The 26,172-nt window shown below is 47.5% G+C and overlaps 1 protein-coding gene across 6 annotated transcripts; it reads left to right on the forward strand.

The window, feature by feature from the left end:
- On the forward strand, positions 1–25,856 carry SUPT5H (SPT5 homolog, DSIF elongation factor subunit). 6 transcript variants are annotated; one of them, XM_036011835.1, is made up of 31 exons: positions 1–66; positions 326–403; positions 1,572–1,574; positions 1,905–2,064; positions 6,004–6,069; positions 6,617–6,628; positions 7,120–7,189; positions 7,319–7,387; positions 7,487–7,552; positions 7,854–7,884; positions 8,217–8,285; positions 13,501–13,752; positions 15,112–15,201; positions 15,301–15,371; positions 16,911–17,016; positions 17,245–17,338; positions 17,429–17,565; positions 18,038–18,193; positions 18,300–18,446; positions 19,282–19,428; positions 19,515–19,640; positions 20,999–21,083; positions 21,640–21,759; positions 21,844–21,946; positions 22,033–22,160; positions 22,258–22,363; positions 22,799–22,957; positions 23,066–23,234; positions 23,350–23,553; positions 25,266–25,361; positions 25,435–25,856. In XM_036011835.1, exons 2-31 carry the CDS (start codon positions 329–331, stop codon positions 25,576–25,578), a joined length of 3,261 nt encoding a protein of 1,086 aa, XP_035867728.1. In that variant the 5' UTR covers positions 1–66; positions 326–328; the 3' UTR covers positions 25,579–25,856. The 6 variants fall into 6 exon arrangements, with proteins under 6 accessions (XP_035867728.1, XP_035867726.1, XP_035867724.1 ...); XM_036011833.1 differs by lacking the exon at positions 1,572–1,574 and having other exon boundaries at positions 326–405; positions 1,904–2,064; XM_036011831.1 differs by lacking the exon at positions 1,572–1,574 and having other exon boundaries at positions 1,899–2,064.
- Positions 25,857–26,172: the final 316 nt, after the last annotated feature.

The following is a 26,172-nucleotide window of genomic DNA, read 5'->3' on the forward strand; positions in this document are numbered from 1 at the left end:
CGTCAGTCCCAGTCAGGCGTCGTGTGAATCGCAGCTGGCTCTGAGGGCGGAGGAGGGATCAGAGCGGTGAGGAGTGGGGTGGACGCTGACGAAGCAGACCTGGGGGTCCCCGGGAGCCAGGGTGGTGTAGAGACCGGATTTAAGGATTCTGGAGGTGAGCAGGTGGCGTTAGGGGGTCTTTTTTCGAGTTCACGGTTGCCAGAATGAGACTGCCGGAAGTGCTCTGAGAGGGTTTTCTTTCCGAGTACGGGCGAGGAAACTGAGGCTCCGGGTGGGGTTCGGAATTGGGACGTGCGGTGAGACCGCCGTTTTTTTTCTGCAAGAGCAGATGTCGGACAGCGAGGACAGCAACTTCTCTGAGGAGGAGGACAGCGAGCGCAGCAGTGACGGCGAGGAGGCCGAGGTCTGTGGCTGGGACGCCGCGGGAGGCCTTGCGTCCGGGGGCAGGACCGGGGCAGAAAGACCCCTGTGGGAGATTGGAAGAGATCAGAATGGGCTCTGGCCTCTGGGAGCTTCCAGGCTGTCAGGAGAGAGAAGTAGGCAAACCCAAGTCAAGCAGAGAGACAGGTGCTGCCGAAGGCCAGGGATGCCCCAGGTACAGTTAGATAAGACGTGATGTGTTTAAGTTAAAGACCTAGCAATATAGTAAGCACTCATTACTAGTTTTTATTTTTAGTTATGTCCAGGCATTCCAGAAAAATATTGGGTTGGCCCAAAAGTCATTTTTTCCATACAGTGACTCTAAGTAGGCTGTAGTTGTCTTTAACTTCTTTCGAACAATTTTGTTGGATTGTACTGTGACAGCTGTCATATCAGCGTGCATTTAAGAAAAATAAAAATTGGTGGATTTTTGTGTAGCCATCTTAATATTGAAGATGGAAGAAAATATGTGACATTTTTGGCTTATGCTTTATTATTTCGAGAAAGGTAAAACTGCAGCTGTACGCCAACAAAGATTTGTGCAGTGTATGGAGAAGGTGCTGTGACTGATCGAACGTGTCAAAGGGATTTGTGAAGTATTTTGGTACTATAGACATTTTGGCCAAAGAATTCTTTACTGTGAGGCTGTCTTATGCATTGGAAGATGTTTAGCAACACCCCTGGCCTCTACCCACTGGAAGCCGATAGTGGGAGATAGCCAACATATTCAAAATATCCAAATCAATAAAGTTGTTGGTGAAAATGAAAACTGTGTCTTTTATTTTATGGAAAAAAACTAAACGGGCTTTTTGGCTAACCCAATAAAATGGCCAGGGAGAGTATGAATGGAGAGAGAAGCAAAGTGGGCCCTTGGCTGAGCCCTGGTGATTGAAGCCAGTGTTTGAGGGGTGAGCTGAGTAAGAAAAACCTGTGGAGGAGCAGTTGGAGAAACGCCAGGAGAGCATGATGTGACAGATGCCAAGGGAAGAACATTTGCGTGGGAGGGAATGGTGTGAGATGTCTTGTAGGTAAGGACCAACCAAAGAATGTCTACAGAATTAGCAGCAAGGGGTGGTTAATGACCTTGAGCACTGAGGACTAGAAGCGGAGATAATGGAGTTATTGCTACTGAGATGTCTTTCACAGTCAAGGGAGTGGGTGTGATGGCCTGGGAGTTGTAGAGTGCAGAGAGACAAGGGCCAAGAGCCATACCTCATGGAGCTATCAGATTTAAAGGCTAGGCAGAGGCTAGCAAGAAGGTCTAGTGGAAGGAGGAGTCCAGATCAGCTCCCACATGTTGGTTGCGTGGATAGTGGTGCTCTCACTGTTATAGGATGGCTACCACAGAGACTTGGCCAGGGCTGAAGGAGTGCACACACAGAGCAGAGTGGGTTGAAGTTAGGTTTGGGAGTAGAAAGATTAGTGTTTGGATTTTGGGGTACAGGACTCTGGTGTCCCATCCCTATCTGACCCTGCAGGTGGAGGAGGAGCGGCGGAGTGCAGCAGGCAGTGAGAAGGAGGAAGAGCCTGAGGAAGAAGAGGAGGAGGAAGAAGAGGAAGAATATGATGAGGAAGAAGAGGAGGAAGATGACGACCGGCCTCCCAAGAAACCCCGCCATGGTGGCTTCATTCTGGATGAGGCTGGTATGTCACAGGGCTGGCGAATGCTGAGCAGAAGCTGGATTTCCTCCTTCAGTTCCATTTCTTGAATGCACTTAAAAAAATTATGGTAAATGTTAAACACATAATAGTAGGGTAGTATGTGGAGCACTCGTGTTCCATTATCGCCTTGTGTCAACAGTTAACAGCTTATACCAACTCATTTTGCTTATTGCTTCTCACTCCTACCCAGCAGTGGGTGATGTTGAAGCAAATCCCAAATACATAATTTTACCCCAAAGTATTTCTGTATATATATTTCTAAAAGATGGGTTCTTTTAAAACACATACTCACAATACCATTATTATCCTTTAAAAAACAAACTCGTGCTTGTCATGGAAAGCTCAGATGACCTAGAAGTAGACAACAGGACAAAGTAGTGGAGGCTGACATATTTGGGTCCCTCCTGGTCTGGTTCTGCTCTTTTTACAAGGGGGACAAACAGTTCTTCCTACTTTAGCTGGAGTAATTTCAGGATTTGGAGGACCATGCATGTAAAACACATTAGACTGATGGCAACCCAAAGTGTAATGCCCAGCATAGAGTAGGCCCTTAGATGGCAAGGTGGCTATTAATTTACATTATATAGGCCTGTGTTATACCTACTGTTCTATAAACTGCATTTCTTACTCAATGCTTATGGAGGTGGACATAACATAGATAGTTTAGGTTAAATGAGTTAATTCATGTGAAAGTTATCTGAAAAACTTGTGGTACCTAAGTGTGTAATATATATGTTAGCTGCTGTCATCATTACCATCAAAATAGCTATTTTTTTTCCAGTGGCTGCATAGTGTTCCATTATTTAACCAGTCTCTTGTTGGACATTGAAGTTGTTCATATTTTTTCACTATTTTAAACAGCACTGCCGTGAACATCTTCATATATATTTAGTTACACATATGCAAGTTATTATGTAGACTACGGTTCTTAACCATTTCTGTGGCCTCTTTTGCAGTCTGGTAAAGTCTGTGGACCCCCGTCTCAGAGTCATGTTCTGAAATGTGTGAGATGAAATACATAGGATTCCAAAGAACAGTTATATTAAAACACAGTATCAAAATATTAAAAGAACATTGTGATAGATATGCTTCTTTATGAACATATTTAAATGACGTTTAGTGGAGGGACAGCTAGTAGGGAACTAATTTTGAAGTAGCAAAGATATCTGCAGCTGTACTGTGCTAAGAAAATATCAGATTTCACTGCTAACACTACTGTACTTTATCGTCAGTATTCATAATTGATGGAAATGCTAAATTTCAATGAGAGATTAGTGAAAACAAAGGGTTTTTTTTTTTTTTAAGATTTTATTTATTTTTTTAGAGAGGGGGAAGGGAGGGAGAAAGAGAGGGAGAGAAACATCAGTGTGGTTGCCTCTCACATGTCCCCCATTGGGGACCTGGCCCACAACCCAGGTATGTGCCCTGACTGGAAATTGAACCAGCAACCCTTTGGTTTGCAGCCTGTCCTCAATCCACTGAGCCACACCAGCCAGGCAGGAAGATTTTTTTTTTTTAAATCTAACATGTGCCTTACAGATTTTCTACCTGGTAAATCCCTTCAAGTCAAGCTGCTGTGCAAAAAGGAGGCATATGTTTTTAGAGCTTTTGATATCTGTGGCCAAATACTGGCCCCTGAAAAGGTTACACTAGTTGATGCTCCCACCAGTCATGTGTGAGAGTGCTTGTTTTTCCCACACCCCTGTAAAGGGGAGTGACTTGAAACACCATCCTCCATTTTCTAGGGATCCTCTTACCCAGGGAAGAACAGAACAAAGGGGCCAGGAGATGCTCTCGGTATCCCTGGTTCTCACAGAGCTTTGGCCCTTTCTCAAAGGCTGAGGGGCAGGGAGTCCTTGCTTAGCTAAAAGGACTTAGATAGCAGATGGGCCCAGATCAAGGGAAGAGATGGATAATACTCATATGCCATCTGACCAAGATGTGATCCACTGGGGACACCCATGTGTTGGTGACGGGGGTGTTATTGGGCACTGCCTGTTGAAAGGATATGTGTATGGCAGTACCCATTAACACTTAACATGCAGGGACCCTTTGATCCAGCAATTCCTCTTTAGGAATTTGCCCTGCAATTAGACTCACACAGGTACATAAAGACATGAGGACAAAGACACTTGCTGCAATCCTCTTTGCAGTTGCAAATGTTGGTGACCTAAATGTTCATTGATGATATGGCCTGGTAAAATGAATTATGGGACAGAAATCAGATAGCTTATGAGGCATGTGTTGGTACAAAGACCTCCACGCTAGTGTTACTGCTTAGAAAAAGAGGATAGTAGAGAACAGTGTTAAAAATTGTGCCCTGACCAGGTAGCTCAGTTGGTTAGAGTATCATCCGGATATGCCAAGGTTGTGGGTTTGATCCCAGTCAGGGCACATATGGTGATGAATGCATAAGTGGAACAACAAATCAGTGTTTTTCTCTCTCTTCCTATTTCTCTCTCCTCCCTCTTTCCTCTCTCTGAAATCTGTAAGCCTCTGCACAGTTTTAAAATAAATTTTACATTGTACAGAGGCTTAGAGTGAACAGTGGTGGAAGGTTTATATCCATTTTTGTATATGCATAGATTATTTCTGGACAAGAAGTCACAGAGGTGCCTCTGGAAAAGAAAACTAGGATGGTGGCGTTAGAAATGGTGGGGAGACTTTCTTGTACATTTAACATTATGTATACACTTTGAAGTTTTTCATCATGTGATAGTATCAGTATTGTCTAAGTTTTTAGCATGTATATATGTATATTTTAAAGATTTTACTTATTAATTTTAGAGAAAGGGGAAGGAAGGGAGAAAGAGAGGGAGAGAAACATTGATGTGAGAAAAACATTGATCTGCTGCCTTTTGTGCACCCCCATCTGGGTATTAAACCCATAGCCCAGCCATGTGCCCTGACTGGAAATTGAACCGGCGGTATTTTGCTCTGTAGGGTGGCACCTGACCAACTGAGCAACACCAGTCAGAGTAGAATTTTTAGTGTATACTTGATGCATACAAGAGGGTATTTGTGCCCTGGCTGGTGTGGCTCAGTGTATTGAGTACCGGCGTGTGAGCCAAAGGATCGCTGGTTCAAGTCCCAGTCAGGGCATATGCCTGGGTTGTGGGTCAGGTTCCCAGCAGGGGACTGCTGAGAGGCAACCACACATTGATGTTTCTTTCCCTCTCTTTCTCCTTCCCTTCTCCTCTCTCTAAAAAGAAATAAAATCTTTTTTTTTTTTTTAAGGGTATTTGTAACATAGTGAAGAGGTTAAGTGCATGGACGCTGGGGGCCAGGCTGCCACTCAAGTACCAGCTGAGAGTCTTTGGACAAGTTAGATAACCTCTCTGGGCTTCAAAGGCCTTGCTGTAAAGTTGGAACAATGATGATACCTCTTGTAGCGTTGCCAGGAAGATTCAGTGGCAATCTGTGGCAAGTACTCAGGACAAGGCAGGACACAGTATGATTTCAGATGAGGTTGGATGGCTACTGGGTGGTGAGGCCATAGATACATTGTACGATTTCAATAAGTGTTAGCCATTATTAATGTTAAGAGAATGATAATAAAACCAACCAACTTCGAACCCTGTTTAAAAAACCCCACAAAATCTATGTATCTGCCTTTGCTTGATAGTTGAGAGGGAACTTTTCTGCTTGCTTGTTGAGATGTTGTTTTCTAAGATGCATCTGTGGGTGGCATTGCAAGGAGGGGTGATTTAGAGCCAGGTGGATCTGCACAGGAGACTTGACCCTGCTGCTTGGAGCAGCTCTGTGGCCCCAGGTAAGAACCTCACCTGTCTGAGCTTCAGTCTCCTGATCTGTAAAGTGGGGGTTTGTTGTGTCCAGCCCCCAGAGGAGGTTTCCTGGAAGCTGTTATCACGAGGACCCTTTGCCCCTGCTGCTCCTAACCACTTGATCTTCTTGTTTCAGATGTGGATGATGAGTATGAGGATGAGGACCAGTGGGAGGATGGAGCAGAGGACATCCTAGAGAAAGGTGTGTGTGGGCCTGCCTCTGGAAGACCACTGGGGGATGTGACCCAGAGGGTCTTGAGAGCCTGTCCTGCACCCCCATACCCTGTACCACCCCAATCCCCACCCTTCTCACCTTGCTTCTTTCTGTCCTTGCCAGAGAGATCAATGCTATACCCTTTTCCTTTGAGGCCCATGAGTTGGGGGGGCAGGGGCTGTAGGGTGGTAGGTATTATGGGGAGAGGACTCTGGGATCCCAGGGCCCCAATAAATCCCTTCTGGGGGTTGTAGGGTGGGTGTGCTCTGTCCCAAGATACCCCCACTTCCTGGGCCAGTGCCCCCTTCCCTGTTATTTTCCGTTTTGTGCACCTCATACATTTCGGCTTCTCCCCCAAACACCTAGTGCCTGGCCTTTACTTTTGATTTTCAACCTTACTGTGTCCTTCCCTTCCCCTTCCCCCAACCCATTGGTTGATTTTGCTGCTATAATTTGGCTCATACTTTGTCTGCCCTCGCCCACCACCACCACCACCACCACCACCACCACCTCCTCCTCCTCTTCCTCCAAGTAGAAGAGATTGAAGGTAAGAATCTGAAAAATGTGATTTCCCAACCCTCCTCCCATATCTTGGCATCTCCTCCTTCCTGCCCTTGGCACCCTCCCTTATCCTGATCCCTGTCCAGCCCTGGAGTCTCTGATTCATGTTAAGATCCAGAGTCAGAGGGTTCTGGGGCCAGGCCTCCAGCATTGGTTGGCCTGGGAAAGTGTGTGTGTATGTATGTGTGTGAACTTTGTGGGGGGCAGGGATGTGTGGGATGGGATGGAGTTCAGGTGTGCTTAGACGGTGGCTATGAGATGGGGAACAGCTGGATGTTCCCATGGGCAGGGCCCCATCCCCAAGTCTTTCCATGAGAAGCAGAAACCTGAGCAGGACAGAGAGGGTGAGAGATACGGGTTTGCAGTGAGGTGTCTCCTCCCCAGGGCCCACCTCTAGTACTCTTAGCCCCACCACTTTCTCCAGACCCTTGCTCTTTACCTCCCCTTACTCACCCCATCTGCCCATTTTTTCTGCAGCCTCCAATATCGATAATGTTGTCCTGGATGAAGACCGTTCTGGGGCTCGCCGCCTACAGAACCTCTGGAGGTAAGCAGGGCAGGGAAAAGTGGTGAGACTGGTTCCCGTGGGGAGGTTCGGGGGCAGGTCAACCCACCTCCTCTCCTCAACCTTCAATTCATGTTTATTCCCCCCCCCCCCCCCCCCCCCCCACTCCAGGGACCAGCGAGAAGAAGAACTAGGCGAGTATTACATGAAGAAATATGCCAAGTCATCTGTGGGAGAGACGTAAGCACATGGGATGGGTGGGTGGGGAACCGTTTGAGGGAAGGGTCAGGGATCTGACAGAGCTTCACCTCTCCTTCCCAACTGCCCATCTCTCTCCAGGGTGTATGGAGGATCTGATGAACTCTCTGATGACATCACTCAGCAGCAGCTGCTCCCAGGAGTCAAGTAAGGGGGTGGGACAGGAGTGCTGAGATGGGACTTTTGTACTGTACCAGAGTTATGTGTTCATGCGGGTCATTCCATGAAATAAATCAGGACACAGTCACCTAAGCACAATGGTGGATGAGAAGGGAGAGGAGGGAGGGGCAAGATGGCACTATTTTCTTTCCTTCCTTCTGCTTATATATGGAAGGATGGAGAAGGGAGAGAGTATGGAACAAGAGGAAGAAAGATGGGTGTGATTATTTGAATGTTTCATGATGAGAAGACAGTTTCACTAAAGGGCTTTCTTTTCTCTCCCGCCTAGGGATCCAAATCTGTGGACTGTCAAATGTAAGGTGTGTGTTCCGGCCTCATGGCCTGGGGGAGGCAGGCGGGAGAGGGAGGTGGCTTCCTCTGGGAGAACTGTTCATGTGTCTCCCCTGGGTCATCTTGGCCTATCAGCCTCAGTCATCCATCCTTTTTCTGCCTCTCCATCCTTCTATCTTTCCTCCCCCTTACTGTGTCCCACCTTCATTTTTCTTGCTGGTCATCCCTCTCACTGTATCTCTCCCTCTCATGTTCCTCTCCTACTTTTTCTTGCTTGATGAGTCTGTGTCTTTTTATCTCCTGCCCCCTTTCATGTGTCCTGCCCTCCATTTCATATCTCTTAAGTCTGCCTGTTTTCCAGATTGGGGAGGAACGGGCCACAGCCATTTCCTTGATGCGCAAGTTCATTGCCTACCAGTTCACAGACACGGTAAGTCTAGGCAGGTAGCTTGGGGACTGGCCAGAGCCCAGAGGGAGGGAGTGGGTAGGTTCAAGGGTGCCACTGACTATTAAGAGAGCTGTTTCAGCTAGAAAACAACCACTCCCTGGACTGAGGCTTTCTTCTGTGCCTATCAGAGGTGTTGTCTTTGGTCTTTCTCCATGTCTGGCTGGGTTCCCAAGTCCCTATAGCCCTCTGGAAGTCAACCATCATCCAGCTTCCTGAGCCTTTTCTATGTGAGAGTGAGCTGTGCCTATTTACCAACCCTGTTCAGTAGCTGTCACTCTCTTATTGTTTTGAAGGAAGTCCGACAATAGGACAGTTTGGCTGGGGGGTCAGGGAACAGGCCTATCTGTAGGAGAATTCCTTCCTTCTCTTTCACACAGTCAAATGTGTGCTGAGCCCCTCCTCTGCCCTGGTCCCTGCACTGGGAGATGCTGAGAATACAGTGGTGACTGTGCCAGAGCTGATCCCTGCCTGCTCAGGGCTCACTCAGCACACAAAACACGAAGTAATGCCACCTGCCTGCAAGGCAGCAAATGCTGCACTAAGATCATAGGTTCAGACCGCCAGGGTTTGAAGTGTACCTGCCACTTCCTAACTGTGTGACCTTGATCAAACCACTTTCCCTCTCTAGAGCCCTTGCTTGTCTGCGCCTCAGCATCATTAGGTTTAAATAGCTCAGGACATGTCTAGCAGCTTGTGTTCAGTAGATGTAATTCCCAGTTTTGAAACCAGGGTAAACCTTGTGAAGGGTGTCCTCAGAATTTGTGAAACATGGGGCTACTATTAACTGCATACTGGGTGGTAACTTTCTTACTTTATATGATTTGTGTTTAGCTGAGTGCATTGCTTTTACCTGCTGAAGCAGTAGGCCTATGTCAGTGGGGCCAAGTGGATAGTTGTAGGGCTTGCAGATTATGATTTTAAGTGTGCACAGACCTCTGCATTGTGCCCTGGGCTAAAATCTAGTGACCTGTTTGAATTATGACTGATTATTATTTTTGTGTTTTTTTAATATATATTTTATTATCTATTACAATTGTCCCATTGTTCCCCTTTAATCCCCTCTGCCCTGCACACCCCATCACCTGCATTCCCCCACCCTTAGTTCATGTTCATTGGTTATACCTACAAGTTCTTTGGCTTCTACATTTCCTGTACTGTTCTTAACCTTCCCCTGTCTAGTTTCTACCTACCAGTTATGCTACTTATTCCCTTTATCTTTTCCCCCATTCTCCTCCCGTCCCCCTCCCCCATGACCCTCCATGTGATCTCCATTTCTGTGATTCTGTTCCTGTTCTAGCTGTTTGCTTAGTGTGTTCTTATTTCTGTTTTGTTTAGGTTTGGTTGTTGATAGTTGTGAGTTTGTTGTCATTTTAATGTTCATAGTTTTTATCTTTTTTTTCTTAGATAAATCCCTTTAACATTTCATATAACAAAGGCTTGGTGATGATGAATGCCTTTAACTTGATCTTATCTGGGAAGCACTTTATCTGCCCTCCCATTCTAAATGATAGCTTTGCTAGATAGAGTAATCTTGGATGGAGGTCCTTGCCTTTCATGGCTGTGAATGCATCTTTCCAGCCCCTTCTTGACTATAAGGTTTCTTTTGAGAAATCAGCTGATAGTCTTATGGGAACTCATCTGTAGGTAACTATCTCCTTTTTTCTTGCTGCTTTTGAGATTCTCTCCTTATTTTTAATCTTGGCTAATGTAATGATGATGTGCTTTGGTGTGTGCTTCCCTGGGTCCAAATTCTTTGAGATTCTCTGAGTTTCCTGAACTTCCTGGAAATCTATTTCCTTGGCCAGATTGACAAAGTTCTCCTTCATTATGCTTTCAAATAAGTTCTCAATTTGTTGCTCTTTTTCTTCTCCTTCTGAGACCCCTATGATTCAGATGTTGGAATGTTTCAAGTTGTCCTGGAGGTTCCTAAGCCTCTCCTATTTTTGAATTCTTGTTTCTTCATTCTGTTATGGTTGAATGTTTATTTCTTCCCTCTGTTTTAAGTTGTTGACTGAGTCCTGGTTTCCTTCCCTTCACTGTTGGTTCCCTGTACATTTTTCTTTATTTCACTTTTCAGAGCCTTTACTTTTTTCTCTGTTTTGCGACCATACTCACCTATTTCTCTGAGCATCCTGATTAGCATTGTTTTGAACTGTGCATCTGTTAGGTTGGCTATCTCTTTGTGGCTTAGTTGGATTTTTTCTGGAGCTTTGATTTGTTCTTTCATTTGGGCTTTTTTTTGAGGGGGATCTCTGACGCCTGTTACGTTGTAAGGGGTGGAGTCTTAGGTATTGGTCAGGGCGGGGCAACCCTGGTTGCTGCATTGTGGGGCTGTATGTGAGGGAGGTGTCCAAGAGGGAACAGTACTGCTTGTTCAGCTCTTTGCTGGCTTTCAGTCATTTCCTCTGCTACTCACAAGCAAATTGGACCCTTCTGGTGCTGATTCTTGGGTGGGTGGGTTTGTGTACTTTTTAGGATCCTGTGGATTTCTCCAGTGGACTCTTCTGTGCTGGGAGTTTCTCCTGCTACCTCAGCCCCCACAGGTTTTTTCAGTCAGAGGTTTTGAGGCTTTTATTTCCCCATGCTGGAACCCTGGGGTTTGTGGTCTGTCTGGTTCCCCAGTTGTTCCTCTGGGTTTATCCACACGCAAGTGTGGGACCGCCTGCTTCACCAGCCACCGCCTCACCTGGTCCTCCAGCTGTCACCTTGCTGTGAGTCCTTTCCGCCCACACTTATCTCCGTCCCTGGATGAATGTTTCTTCTTTAACTCCTTGGTTGTCAGACTTCTGTACAGTTTGATTTTCTCTCAGTTCTGGTGTTTTTTTGTTTTTAAATTGGTTGTCCTTCTTTTGGTTGTCTGATGAGGCAAAGCATTTCTACCTACGCCTCCATCTTGGCTGGAAGTCTTCACATTTCATAAATTGATGATCATGGTGTATTATCCTTTTTAAGTGGTATAGAATTTGGTGCTCTACTGTTTTATTAAAGATTTTTGCATTTGTATTCAGAAGAGATAATGATTTGTAGTGTTCTTACGATGTCTTTGGTTTTGATATCAGGGTAATACTGGATTCATAGGATGAATTGGGAAATGTTTCCCTGTTTTCTAAAAAGAGTTTTGTGAAGGATTGTTGTTAATTATTTAAATATTTGGTAGAATCACCAGCGAAGCTATCTAGTTCTGCGCTTTTTGTGTTTGTGTGGAAGGTTTTTTTTATTACTAATTCAATATCCTTACTTCTTGCTTGTCTTTTCAGATTCTTTTTGAGTTACTTTTAGTAGTTTATCTTTTTATGAGAACATTCATTTCATTTAGGTTATCTCATTTGTTGGCAGGTAGTTATACCTGGTATTGCCTTGTTATTCTGTAAGAATGGTAGTAATGTCCTTTCTTTCATTCCTGATTTTAGTAATTTGAGTCTTCTCTTTTTTCTCTTGGTTATTCTGGTAAAGGTTTGTCAAATCTGTTAATTTTTCCTAAAGAACTAACAGTTGGTTGTAATGGACTTCTCTTGTTGTTTTTCTATTTTGCATTTCATTTGTTTCCATACTGATCTTTATTATTTCTTTCCTTCTGCTTGCTTTGGGTTTTGTTTCCTTTTTTCTAGTTTCTTAATGGTGGAAGGTTAGGTTATTGATTTGAGATTTTTTTCCTTTTTAAGTTGGCATTTACAGCTGTAAACTTCTGAGCATTACTATCTTCACATTATAATAAGTTTTTTTAAAATATTTTATTTATTTTTATAGAGGGAGAGAGAGAGAGAGAGAGAAACATCAGTGTGTGGTTGCCTTTCATGTGCCCCCTACTGGGTACCTGGCCCACAACCCAGGGATGTGCTCTGACTGGGAATCGAACTGACAACCCTTTGGTTCATAGGCTAGCACTCAGTCCACTGAGGCACACCAGCCAGGGCACATTATAATAAGTTTTATCTTAGTATATGTGTTTTTGTTTTCATTCATCTCAAAATATTTTCTAATTCCTCTTGTAATTTCCTCTTCAATCCATTGGTCACTTGAGTGGTACCACAAGTACCAGTGAGGAGGGCCCAGTTGAAGGGTACACTCCAGATGCCTGATCATGACCTTTGCCCAGCAACCTGAATCCTTCATACCCTAATTAACACTGAATAAAAGGTGACTGGTAAAAAAAAAAAAAAAACTGAGTGTTTCACATATTGGTGAATTTCCTAAATTACCTTCTGTTACTGATTTCTAATTTAATTTCATGGGTTTGGAGAATATATATATATGATGTAATTCCTTTTACATTTATTGAGGCTTGTTTTATGGCCTAACCTTTGGTTTTTCCTAGGGAGTGTTCAGTGTGCCTGTGAGAGAAATGTCATTCTGCTGTTGTTTGAAAGAGTGTTCTGTACAGATGTCTGTTAGGGCTCCATAGTGTTTATAGTGTTGCTAAAGTGTTCTGTTTCCTCCTTGATCTTCTGCTTGTTGTTCAGTCCATTGTCAAACATGGGATATTGTAGCCTCTGATTATTATTAGTGAATTGTCAGTTTCTCCCTTCATTTCTGTTAATTCTTCATGTATTTTTTGGTTTTTATTTAATTATTTTATTGTTCAAGTATAGTTGTCTGCGTCTACCCCCACCACTCCCTGCCCCACCCCAGCCATCCCCACGTCCTTCCCCTGCTTCTACCCCACCTTGGTTTTGTCCTTTGTCCTTTATAGTTGTTCCTTCTTCATGTATTTTGAGGTTTTGTTGTTAGGTTCACATACATTTATAACCTTATGCCTTTTTGATGGGTTGACCCTTTTATTATTATAAAATGTCCTTTTTTATCTTGGGTAGCAGTTTTTGTCTTAAATCTGCTCTGTCTGCTATTAGTATAGCCCTTCCAGCTTTCTTTGGTTCTAGTTGCTTTGTACACATAATATATGTTGGCTTTCTTTTCTGCGTCACTGCATAGATTCATCTCATTGTTGCTTTACCTGTTACATTTCATGATACAGTTAAGCCATATTTTAACAAATCCCTTTTTTGGGGGCGTTTACAATTTTGTAGTCTTGTTTGTTTGCTATAATATGTAACTCTGCAGTGAACATCCTTGTGTCTGTGTCATTGAGCCGACATATTTCTGTGGAATGAATTCCTGGAAGAGATACTGCTGAGGTGGCATTGTTGTTGTTATTAGCAGTTGTGTCTCACTGTCTCCTTTCATGGGCTTGGCCCTATAGCCCCTGCAGATTAAGTCGGTAGTAGCACCAGAGCATGTGAAGGGCTACATCTATGTGGAGGCCTACAAGCAGACCCATGTGAAGCAAGCCATTGAGGGCGTGGGCAACCTGCGGCTTGGGTACTGGAACCAGCAGATGGTGCCCATCAAGGAGATGACGGATGTGCTCAAAGTGGTGAAGGAGGTGGCCAACCTGAAACCAAAATCGTGGGTCCGCCTCAAGCGGGGCATCTATAAGGATGACATCGCACAGGTGACTGGGGGTGGGGTGGGGTGGCTGAGGGGGTCAGGACCCATGTTCACACTTTTGCTCCTCTCTTTTTTCCTCTCCTTTTGACTTTCCCAGCCCCCTTTATAGTGCAGAGAGCAGCACCCCACTCAGATTAGGCAAAGCAGAGCTTGGGTTTTGTTGTGAGCACACAGGAAATGGATGACCGTCTTCTGTGTGTTATGAAAGCAGCATATGAGTCAAGATTTGAAGACAGAGAGAGAGTGAGCCATGTGGAGTTACTGGGGAAGCATATTGTGACAGAAGGAACAGCATGTGAGATAGAACTGTCTCTAGTGGAGGCAGAGTGGCAGGACATGAGCTCAGGGAGGCCCACCATTGGACTTCAGCTTTTACTGGAGTAAGATGAGAAGTATGACTTTGATTTTAACAGGATTACTGTGGTGACTGGTTCTGAAGCAGAGGGGATGTTGCACTCAGGGAATATTTAGCAATGCATGGAAACATTTTTGTTTTTTTCAGCTGGAGAGTTGATTCTGTCTAGTGGGTAGATGCCAGGAATGCTGCTAACATTCTACAATGTAGGGGAAACCACCCACAACAAAGAATTACCTGGCTGAGAAACCCTTAAATAGACAGTATGGAACCACAGAAGCAGGGAGACCAGCAAAGAGACAGACCACTGGTGCTTTGGTAAAGGTGGCCAGTGATGGTGGGATAGGACTAAGGTTGGAGTGTCAGAGGACGGGAAAAAGATTAAGAGTTTTTGAAAGCACAGCTGACAGGATTTGCTGACAGATTGGATGTAGAGGTAAAAGAGAAATGAGTAAAGAAGGACTCCTAGGTTGCCCTGGCTGGCTAGCTCAATTGGTTAGAGAATTGTCCCAATAGGCCAAGGTTGTGGGTTTGGTCTTTGGTCAGGGCACATATAAGAAGCATCCAATGAATTCATAAATAAGTGGAACAACAAATTGATGTTTCTCTCCCTTCTTCTCAAAAAGAGCAATAAAAAAAGAGCAATAAAGAGCAATAAAAAAAAAAGAATGACTCCCAGGTGTGCCTGAGCAGAAGGAAGAATGGAGTGGGAAGAGATTGAGAGACAGCAGGTTTGGGGGAAATCAGGAGGTTAGTTGTGGTTGTGCTAGTTGGAGGGACCTTTTAGGCATCCAAGTTGAGGTGTCAAGCAGGCAATGAATAGTCAGTTTCAGAGTTAATGGGGAGACAGGCTGGAGAGAGAATTTGGGAGTTGTTAGCTTAGCTGTCAGATTTTTTACCCGTCACCCTCTTTCCCTTACCCTTTCTGGTATCTCTCTGCCTTTCCTGTGTCTGGGGTCAGGGATAGAGGGACAGGCCCCTTCCTGACCACTCACCTGTCCTTTTCAGGTGGATTATGTGGAGCCCAGCCAAAACACCATCTCTCTGAAGATGATTCCACGCATTGACTACGACCGCATCAAGGCCCGCATGAGCTTGGTACCATGGGGATGTGTGTGGGAGAGGAATGCTTTATCCCAGCTGCTGGTCAAGCCCTCCTCCCCCATCTTTCCCACCCATGCCCCTTTTTCTCCATAGAAAGACTGGTTTGCCAAAAGGAAGAAGTTTAAACGACCTCCACAGAGGCTGTTTGATGCTGAGAAGATCAGGTGAGTGTCCTTGGGGACTGGCTGGATTGAGTCCCCAGAGCTATGGTGCAGAATGTGCCTTTACAGTTTCCCTCACAGAAATGAAACCTTGACAGGTTTAGTTTGTGAGTGGTTAGCTGTCAGTATAGCCTCAACTATGTTACTTAACACTCCCATGCCTCAGTTTCCTCTGCTTACAAAGATTGGTAATGACAGCCCCGGTTTCCTCAGATTGTAGCGAGAATTGAATGAATTAATATGTATTTGTGCCCAAAATATCACTTTGCATGTAGTAAGCGTGATTAATGATATCAATATTGAAAAGGGATTTATCAATATGTCAGGCTTTATAAAGTTTCTCCCTGATCTGATGCCTGGGCAACCAAGATGCAGGTATAGAGCTCCTTTCCCTCTGTATGTCTCCCTCAATTTCCCCAGCTGGATAGAAATCAGAGTAGCTTAGGGATTCCAGCATTCCAAGCCTACCAGGATTTTCAACAGGAAGGACAAGAGAGGAGGAGGTAGAGAAATAAGATTTGCCAGTGACACTTTTCCTCTGGTCTTGTTCTGGTACCCATTGGGAGTCAGCCAGACAGTTTATCATTGTCTAGATTGCAGAATGTGCCTTTTGACTAACGCCTTCTATGCCCGAATTGGGCCCATTTACACCACTGGTCTCTACCCGACTGGACCACCCCTTACTGTGAAGCAGAGAACAAACCAGAGTGACCCTTCCCTACCCCCAAGTGAGCTGAGGCAACATTGCCCTAACATGCCCAGCAGAGTATGCTGGTCTGTCTCCCAGATTCACCATGTGAATGAGAAAACATTTGAGTGAGCAGCTCTTCCTTGCATTTCCCTTTTGGGGAATGGGGGAGGCTTTCCCTCCCCACTATAGAAGCATGGGGCAGGAACTAAGTGGTCCCACCCCACATGCAGAGCCAGAAGAAATTGCACAGGCTTGGGAGTCCCTCCACCTGTGTTTGAATCCTGACTCTCAGACTTGTAGTTGGGCTGTGTGGTATGCCTTCTTCAAGCCTCATTTCCTCATATCACTGATGTCACAGGCTTTGGGGAGGAGTCAGTGAGGTGGTATGTATCTAAGCCAGGCAGGGACTGAGTGCTCTGTGAATGTTAACTCCGATACTTTGTCCAACTAGTATTGACTATGTCTATGATGTGCAGACACTTACAGGCAAAAGAGTGAGAAAAGATAAGTCCCTGCCCCTCTGGACTGCCATCTTGGTTAGGGAGATGAATCAAACAGTAGTTCATTGAAGGGTGACATGTACTGTGTTGAAAATAAAGCAAGGAAGGGGCATGGGAGTGCAGGGAGGTGGGGTCAGTGGGCCCCTCCTTTGGGCTCTGAGAGGTCCCTCTGCCAAGAGGGTGTGTGTTAGAATGGGATGGATCAGTCACCTTGAGGCCTTCTGCCCCTCTTGCCAGCGAAGGAGGCAGGTGCAGCAGATTCTCTCTTTAAAAAAAAATATTTTTTTAATTAAAATCCAGATCCTCTTCTTAACATACCCTTCCAATTTTCTCTCCCTCACAAAATCCCAGGTCCCTGGGGGGCGATGTTGCCTCTGATGGTGACTTCCTCATCTTCGAGGGGAACCGCTACAGCCGGAAGGGTTTTCTGTTTAAGAGCTTTGCCATGTCTGCTGTGGTGAGGGTCCCGGAGGGGTTCATGCTAATGGCAGTGGGGAATGGGGAGGCCAAGTTTTCCCTCCTGTATCCTGAGCCAAGAGTAGCGGGTTATCTGGGTCTGTACTGGGTAATTCTCAAGTCACTAGTGTCCCTAGGGCAGTGGTACTCCCTGTCTCTTTAGCCACTCAGCTGGGCTGTGACACTGACCTTTGTCTACCTCCTCTTCCCCTTGTCTCTTGGGGCTCAGATCACAGAAGGTGTGAAGCCCACACTCTCTGAGCTGGAGAAGTTTGAGGACCAGCCAGAGGGCATTGACCTGGAGGTGGTGACTGAGAGCACAGGTATTTGTTCTTAGCTGTAACTTAGGCCAAGGAGGAGCAGATGGCCCGTGGCAGGCAGCCCCCAAATCAGCCCCATGTCTGACCCTGCAGGGAAGGAACGGGAGCACAACTTCCAACCTGGGGACAATGTGGAGGTTTGTGAGGGTGAGCTCATCAACCTGCAGGGCAAGATTCTCAGTGTGGATGGCAACAAAATCACCATCATGCCCAAGCACGAGGACCTAAAGGTGGGTACCCTACTGGCCTCCCCATATGTACTGGGTTGAGGGGGTGATGATGTAACCATGAGTAATCTGAAGTGGCTACTGGGTTTAGTTTCCTTAGGGTATGTGTGTGTGTGTGAGAGAGAGAGTGTGAGTGTGAGGGTTTGTCTAGGCTAGCATGGTGTGTCTAAGGTGAGACTGTCTCCAGTGGGTCTGAGATGATGTCTCTCTAGTCTGGTGTCATGTCTGGGGGACAGACTGGCTCTTTGTGGGGTGAAGGGTCTAGGCTGATGTTCTGTCTGAGGTCAGCTGTCTTTGGGGCAGTCTGAGGATTGTCCTGGTGGCTAAGGTGGTCTTCGGTTGGGTGGTGTGAGCCTGGAGTGATCTTGGCCAGGGTCTTTTCTGGGAACTGGAATGGATTCTGAAGATGGATGGGGCAAGTGATTTGTGGCAGCTTCCTCCTCATCTGCTTGTTGTCCCCACACCTGATCTCTAGGACATGCTGGAATTCCCAGCCCAAGAACTTAGGAAGTACTTCAAGATGGGGGATCATGTGAAGGTGATAGCTGGCCGATTTGAGGGCGACACAGGCCTAATTGTGCGAGTAGAAGAAAACTTTGTCATCCTCTTCTCTGACCTCACCATGCATGAGGTATGTCAAAAGGGTGAAAGGTGAGCAGATATACCCAGAGGAGAATGCTCAGGTAAGGCAGGTCAGCCACTTGGGTCCTGTTTCACCCTTCTTCCTCTCCCGGCAGCTGAAAGTCCTCCCCCGGGACCTGCAGCTCTGCTCGGAGACGGCATCAGGTGTGGATGTTGGGGGCCAGCACGAATGGGGAGAGCTGGTGCAGCTGGATCCCCAGACAGTGGGTGTCATTGTGCGACTAGAGCGGGAGACCTTCCAGGTGTGTGTGCTGCATTCAGTGGCGGGGCTTGCTTTTAGGGGCTTCTTTTTCTCAATCTTCTCATCCTGGGAGGTGGCAGAGCATGGTGGCCAAGAGCCCAGATTGCTCTGGGTTGCAGACCTGCCTCTGTCACCCACAACTGGCCATGTGAGATTAAGCAAGTAACAAGTCAGTTACCCTCTCTGCCTCAGCTCTTTACCCTGTAAAGTGGAGGTAATGGCAGCTTTACTTAATTAGTTGTAAATGAATCTCTGAGGTCAGATATGCACCCCGACATTCAGTGCTTGTTAAAGGGTGGGGTGCCACAGGTGCTTTCTTCCCCTTATCCCCTCCCCATGGATGTGGTAGCCACACAGCATAGTGCTTAGAACCCTGGACTTTGGATTCACATCTCAGCTCTATTACTTGGGTGCTGTGTTACCCTGGATTGCTGACTTGCCCTTTCTGGGCCTGAGATACCTCCTGTGTAAGATGGGAATCATGACAGCATCCATCTCAGAGGGAAGTTTGGAAGCTTCAGTAAAATTTTAAATGAAGAATTTAGCATGGGGCCTGCTTGGTACAGAGTGATGGGTAAACATTAGCTTAGTTAGTATCTCCTCCTCTGCCCATCTCTCCAATCCCTGATGTTCAGTCAAGGGGGTAGAGTCTCCTCCCAAATAATGGGGAATATTTTTGGTTGACCCAGTACCTTGGAGTTGGCGCTCTGACCTCACCTGCCCAAGAGCCCCCTGCTGGCTTTCACAAAGAAGGACCATCTCACTTTAGGGAAGCCCTATTCCATGTCATCTTTTCCACTCTTGCTCCTTCGGTATCCCCCCCTCTCCCTTCATAGGTGCTAAACATGTATGGGAAGGTGGTGACTGTTAGGCACCAGGCTGTGACCCGGAAGAAGGACAACCGCTTTGCTGTGGCCCTGGACTCAGAACAGAACAACATCCATGTGAAAGACATTGTTAAGGTCATTGACGGCCCTCACTCAGTAAGTATGAGCTGTTGCCTATCAGGTCTATCTGAAAGAATAGGGGTGGCACATGGCCATGAGAGTGACTGTCTTTGTTCCTCCAGGGTCGGGAGGGCGAGATTCGCCATCTCTTCCGTAGCTTTGCCTTTCTGCATTGCAAGAAACTGGTGGAGAATGGGGGCATGTTTGTCTGCAAGACACGTCACCTGGTGCTGGCCGGGGGCTCAAAGGTGAGGTGGGCATGGTGGCACTCTATGTTAATGGGTACCTGGCTCAGCTTTCTGGCCTTCCTTGACCCCAGGAGTGACAAACAATGGGCAGGTGTCAGTGTCAGGTCCTTGGCAAAGTGTAAAAAAAAAGTATATTGAGTTTCTGAGCTGTTCACCAAATTATTTATTCTTTCACGTGGTTTTATTGAGCACCTATCTGTTAGGTACCAGACACTGGAGAACAGTAGTGAACGAGAGGCAAAGCTGCTCTTCTAGAGCTGCTACTTTGGAGGTGAACAGATAGACAAGTCCATACGTGGCACAACATGCAGTGTGGGGTGATGAGAAACACTGAGGGAAAATAAAACAGGAAAGGGAGGTAGAGAATGATGGGGACAGGGTGCTGCTTTATTTTACTTATTTATTTTTAAATAAGTTGTTAATATGATATATTTCACTTTCATCCTACATTACTTTCTTTGTGTTTATGAGGAAACCCAAAAGAATCTTGTTGGCATTGAAGAGAATATGTATAATTGGCATTTATACTGAAAGTTTTCCTAGCCTCACCCTCCACCCCCCACTTTTTAAACTACTGTGATCTATAAAGGATAAGGATAGGAGAGAGAGAATGATGGGGCTGCTGTTTTAAAAAGAGAAGTTAAAGAAAGGCCTCTTTGAGGTGGTGACATTGGGGCACAGCCTAAATGAAGGGGTGGAGAGCCATGAATATCTCAGAGGAACAGCAAGTGCAAAGACCTTGGGATAGGACTTGTAGGAAGGTTGTGTAGAACCAGGTATCAGAAAGGAAATCAGGCCTGGGATCTGGGTACTTGGGACCAGGAGTTGGTTTCCTTAGGAACCTGCAAATGGGGTGATGAAATCGTGGCATGCAGCTTTGGTGTCGCTAGGGCACAGGTGGCAAACACAAGGCCCACGGGTGGAATCCGGCCCTTTACCTTGTTTTATCCGGCCTGGCATCTTGTTTCTACCCAGCAGCAGCACCGAGCTCTTGCTTAACAGCTCTTGCTTAACTTAAGGAGCATTTACATTTCGCCCTTTGAAGGCAACCATGAGGCTAATACAGCCCCTGGTAAAAATGAGTTTGACACTCCTGCACTACAGGATTTACATTCCTGACTACCACATTTTAGTCCCACTCCTTGCCCAGGGCCTCTGGTTTAACAGGCCCACAATGGCATAGGGGTTGTGGCAGTTTCCCCAAAAGGAATTGAGGCATTGTCCCCAGAAGAGAATGATGGCCACCAGAAGGTTCAAGCAGAATATGTTCCCAAATGCAGGCAGGCAGTTTGGCACAGGAGTCTGCAAGTCAGTCACCCAGACCCTGCCTGCCAGTTCACTTCTTGTCCCTCTTCTAGCCCCGAGATGTGACCAACTTCACCGTGGGTGGCTTTGCCCCTATGAGCCCCCGGATCAGCAGCCCCATGCACCCCAGTGCTGGAGGTGAGGGGGAGTCGGGCTGGGGCTGCATGTGGGGATGGGGGAGGAAGGTTGTTCAGCCCACTGTCACTGAGCACCTGCTCTGGGCTGGCTCAGCCCTGATGGGGCCACAGCCCATTGGAGACCAGACCTCACCCCACAGTGACAGCCCAGGGTGGTAAGGGCTATAATGGGAAAGCCTAGAAGAGGCTCCTAACCCAATAGGGGAGGGGGAGAGTTAAGCAGGTAAAGAGGGTATTGTGACTGTGGACATAGAATGTGAGGGAAGCCCTGGCTCGTGTGGCTCATTTGGTTGGGTGTCATCCCACAAAGTGAAAGGTTACTGGTTCAATTCCTGGTCAGGGCATATGCCTGGGTTGTGGGCCAGGTCCCTGGTTGGGGGCCTGAGGGAATGTAAGAAGCATTTAATTGATGTTTTCCTCAAACATCAGTGTTTCTCTCCTTTCCTCTCTTCTTCCCTATCTTTTCCTCTTTCTCAAAATAAAATCTTAGAAAAGAAAAAAAGGATACGAGGAGAAGGCACAGCTCTAGGGATTGGTGACGTTCTTTCCCTCCTCAGGTCAGCGTGGTGGCTTTGGTAGTCCAGGTGGCAGCAGTGGTGGCATGAGCAGGGGCCGGGGGCGGAGAGACAATGAGCTCATCGGCCAGACTGTGCGCATCTCCCAGGGGCCCTACAAAGGTAATCTTCAAGACCATATGGAGGCCTGGGGAGGAGTATGGTGAGGGAGAGCCCTACCTGGCCTGACCTCCTGCTCCCCACCAGGCTACATTGGTGTGGTGAAGGATGCCACAGAGTCCACGGCCCGAGTGGAGCTGCATTCCACCTGCCAGACCATATCTGTAGACCGTCAGCGTCTCACCACAGTGTAAGGCTGGGCCAGGGCAGGGCATGGAAGGGGTTATCAGGTGGTGAGAAGGCCCTACTCACCCCTCTAGTTCTCTGTATGCACAGGGGTTCACGGCGCCCGGGTGGTATGACCTCGACTTATGGGCGGACGCCCATGTATGGCTCCCAGACACCCATGTATGGCTCTGGCTCCCGCACACCCATGTATGGCTCTCAGACACCTCTACAAGATGGTGAGCACTCCCCAGGAGAGAGGGAGGAGGGGTGACTGTGGGGGGATGACTGAAGACAGGACAGAACTGATGGATACAAGGATCTCTCTTCTCACAGGCAGCCGCACCCCGCATTATGGCTCGCAGACGCCCCTGCATGATGGCAGCCGCACTCCTGCCCAGAGTGGGGCCTGGGACCCCAACAACCCTAACACACCATCACGGTGAGGACCAGAAGCTGGGGGGGCAAGTTTTCCTGAGCTACTGGGGATATGCTGTGTGGTTATGCTGGGTGTCTGGGGAGTAGAGAGGTCTGTATGACCCACCCTGAATTCTCTGCTCCAGACCCAGGCTGGTCTGTGAGGAGCAGGCATGGCTGATGGCAAAACAGTCTCTCTGGCTTAACCACAGTAGCACACTGTGGTTAAAACCTGGGTTTGGAGACAGTGTGTATGACCTTGGTCATGTGACAAGTTGTGTAACTGTGGGCTGGCAGCCTAATCTTTGACTCCCAGTCTCCTCAGCTGTGAAATGGAGGCCTCCAGATGAGGCTGCTGTGAGGGTAAAATTGCCTCAGTTTGACTGGCTGCAATGATGTTCTGGAAGCATTTGCTACACTGCTGTGATCACCATTCCCAACAAACTTCTTTCCCCAACAGGGCTGAGGAAGAATATGAGTATGCCTTCGACGATGAGCCCACCCCATCACCACAGGCCTATGGGGGTACTCCCAACCCCCAAACACCTGGCTACCCAGACCCTTCATCCCCACAGGTTAACCCACAGTATAACCCGCAGACGCCAGGGACACCAGCCATGTGAGTCCACTGGGGCTAGCCCTAATTAACCCCTGCCCAAATTCCCCCCTCTGACACCACCTCTTTGCCAGCCCCAACGAATGCTCCCTTTTCTCCTTGTCTCTGCAGGTACAACACGGACCAGTTTTCCCCCTATGCTGCTCCCTCTCCACAAGGCTCCTACCAGCCCAGCCCCAGCCCCCAGAGCTACCACCAGGTGGCACCAAGTCCAGCCGGCTACCAGAACACCCACTCTCCTGCCAGCTACCACCCCACGCCCTCACCCATGGCCTATCAGGTGCTGATCAGCTGTCATACCCTTGAGGTGGTGGGCTAGGGTGGGCCTCAGGCCTTTAATGATATCCATGCCAGGTGATCTGTTCGCAACAACACTGCTCCTAAATCCCTTACAGGCTAGCCCAAGCCCAAGCCCTGTTGGCTACAGTCCGATGACACCTGGAGCCCCCTCTCCTGGTGGCTACAACCCGCACACACCGGGCTCAGGCATTGAGCAGAACTCTAGTGACTGGGTAACCACTGACATCCAGGTGAAGGTGCGGGACACCTACCTGGATACGCAGGTGGTGGGGCAGACAGGTGTCATCCGCAGTGTCACGGTAAGTGGGGCCCAGGCTGGTGGATGGGCAGGCATCCTCTCCTTTGGGGTTCCCAATCTCTGTGGTTATTATTTGTCTTTCTTTTTAATTGTCTAAGCACGTCTCTCAGTACCCATTTATAGCTGGATAAACAGATGGGGAAGGGTTTGGCATGCAGGCTCCACAAGGCTGATCCCAGCCTTGTCCCATGTTGTGCTCATGACTGGGGTCACAGCTGCCTGGGACAGTGATTGGCACCCATGAGTATGGTAACTTCATGACAAGCTCCTCTGAGATCAATTCAGTAACACAGACTGACTGCTCCATTGTGCCAGGCTTCAGCTTAGTGCTGGGTACCCACAGCCCCTGGGCTCTGCCTGCAGCAGCACTACTGGTTTCTCCATTTTCAGTCACCAAGTTCCCTCTAGCCTCAGGACCTTCACTTACCATTTTCCTCTGTCTAGAAATCTTTTCCTTCCATTCTTTGTCTAATTAACTTCTGTTCATCCTCAAGGAAACACCTAGGCTATTTATTCAGGTCTGTTACTTATAGGTCCATGTAATTCTTTTTCATGTTATCTGCTTCTGCCTAAAGGCTTAGTTTGCCCTGGTGATTCTTTGATTACTAATCCTGTGTTTTATTCCTAAGTAGTCCCAGTTCCTAGACAAGGAACTGGCACATCGTTGGCCTTCCAGAAAGTGTTAGTTGAATTAATTAAACAAGCATCAGAGACCAAGAGAGCTCCGGGCCCTGCCCTCAGGATCTCACTTTTCCAGTGGGACATATCCCCAGATATGCCCCTGACACTGGCAGCCTGAATGGCCAGACCTGGGATACAGGAAGCCCCAGAGGGCACGAGGACATATGTAAACCCAGAGGGGTTCAGGGAAGACTTCCTGGAGGAGACATCTGCACTGAGACCTGAAGAATAGGGAGTAAGCCCAGAGAAATGGCTGGGGTAGGGGCTAACTGTGTTCCAGATAGAAGGGACTCACAGAGGCCTAGAGGTGAGGGAAAGCCTGGCACATCTGGGGGAGTTGAAATATGTTCATTGTGGCTGGAACATAAAGAACCAGGGTGGACTGTGATGAAGCCAGAGAAGTGGCTAGGGCCAGAGCACATGTCAGCTGGGGAACGTGGACTGTGTCCTGAGGACACTGGGAGGTCATGGAAAAAACTAAGCAGGGATCAGATATATATTTTGGAATTAATTCATCATGTTACTTTATCAGGGATGGGTTGGGGTGGTGACACTGGAGGCTGGAAGCCTGGGGGAAGCTCAGGCTGTACTACAGGGCTTGAGGAATAGAGAGGGGAGGGAGGGAGGTGGGAGAGATTCTCAGGAGGTTTTATGGACAGGCCTTAGCTGGAGGTTGTCAGTGAAAGAGCTGACCAAGACAAGGTACAGAATGCTGACTGGGGACAAGGGAGGAACAAGTATAGGGAAGCAGCTGAAGCCAGTTTGGGATGTGAAGGGTTAAGTGCCTGAGAAGCAGTTTTCCTGGTTGACCTAAGCTTCATTCTGGTGCTTCCCTTGCTGATCTGGTCACCCTGCCTCCACACACCATAGACTCCATCCAGCCTTGGAACCTGGCCCAGCCTTGGCCTTTCCTGCCTTGTGTCACCTTGGGAAAGTGACTTCTTAGAATGAGCCCTGAACCTGTGTCTTGAGTGTGACTATCAGTCCTATGTTGGAAGCAGGCCAGGCTGACCAGGCTGTCCCCACCCTCAGGGAGGCATGTGCTCTGTGTACCTGAAGGACAGTGAGAAAGTTGTCAGCATCTCCAGTGAGCACCTGGAGCCCATCACCCCCACCAAGAACAACAAGGTAAGGAGGGGCAAGGGGCTGTGGAGACACGGGGCTGTTGACATGGATCCTGACTCCATGTCCCCCTCTCCAGGTAAAGGTGATCCTTGGTGAGGATCGGGAAGCCACAGGTGTACTGCTGAGCATCGATGGTGAGGACGGCATTGTCCGCATGGACCTTGATGAACAGCTCAAGATCCTCAACCTCCGCTTCCTGGGGAAGCTCCTGGAGGCCTGAGGCAGGCCAGGCAGGTGGACCTCAGTAGACATCTGGCAGATAGAGGGTGTCCCTCCTTCCTTCCCTGGCCCTTGGCCGTGACAGAGGATCTGAGTGTGGAGTAGGCCCTAGCCCGGTTGTTCGGGATTTCCTTTGTTTTCCTTTCTGGGTTCCTATCTTTCTCCCTGATGTTCATGGGAATGAGTAGAATCTGGGGGAGGGTCCCCACGTTCTTGTATTTCCCCTTTCCCAGCTTGCTTTTATGTTTTTGTCTTTCAATAAAAAGCTATCAAAAAGTCCTGTGTGTATGTGTGGTCTGGTTTGTAAGTGGGGTACTTTGTAGACCCCACTTCCTTGTTGTGTGTGGTCTTGGGCAAGTGACTAGGTCCTACTTAAGCCTCCATTTCCCCATGTAGAAAATGGTATTGCCTCCACCAGAGGGCCCTTGAGAGGAATGTCTGAGAAGACGTGAAGAAGTTATTGGAACAGAGCCTGCCATGTCATTGATGAACTTACATCTTGACTCATGGTTGAGTTGGGTGGAAATCAGTTAGTGTCCCCAGGAAACCCATGTCCCTCCTGTGGTGCGGTGTAGAGCATTTGATGGTCCTTCGA

Source organism: Phyllostomus discolor, chromosome 12 (genome assembly GCF_004126475.2).
Source record: "Phyllostomus discolor isolate MPI-MPIP mPhyDis1 chromosome 12, mPhyDis1.pri.v3, whole genome shotgun sequence".
Taxonomy (NCBI): Eukaryota; Metazoa; Chordata; class Mammalia; order Chiroptera; family Phyllostomidae; genus Phyllostomus; species Phyllostomus discolor.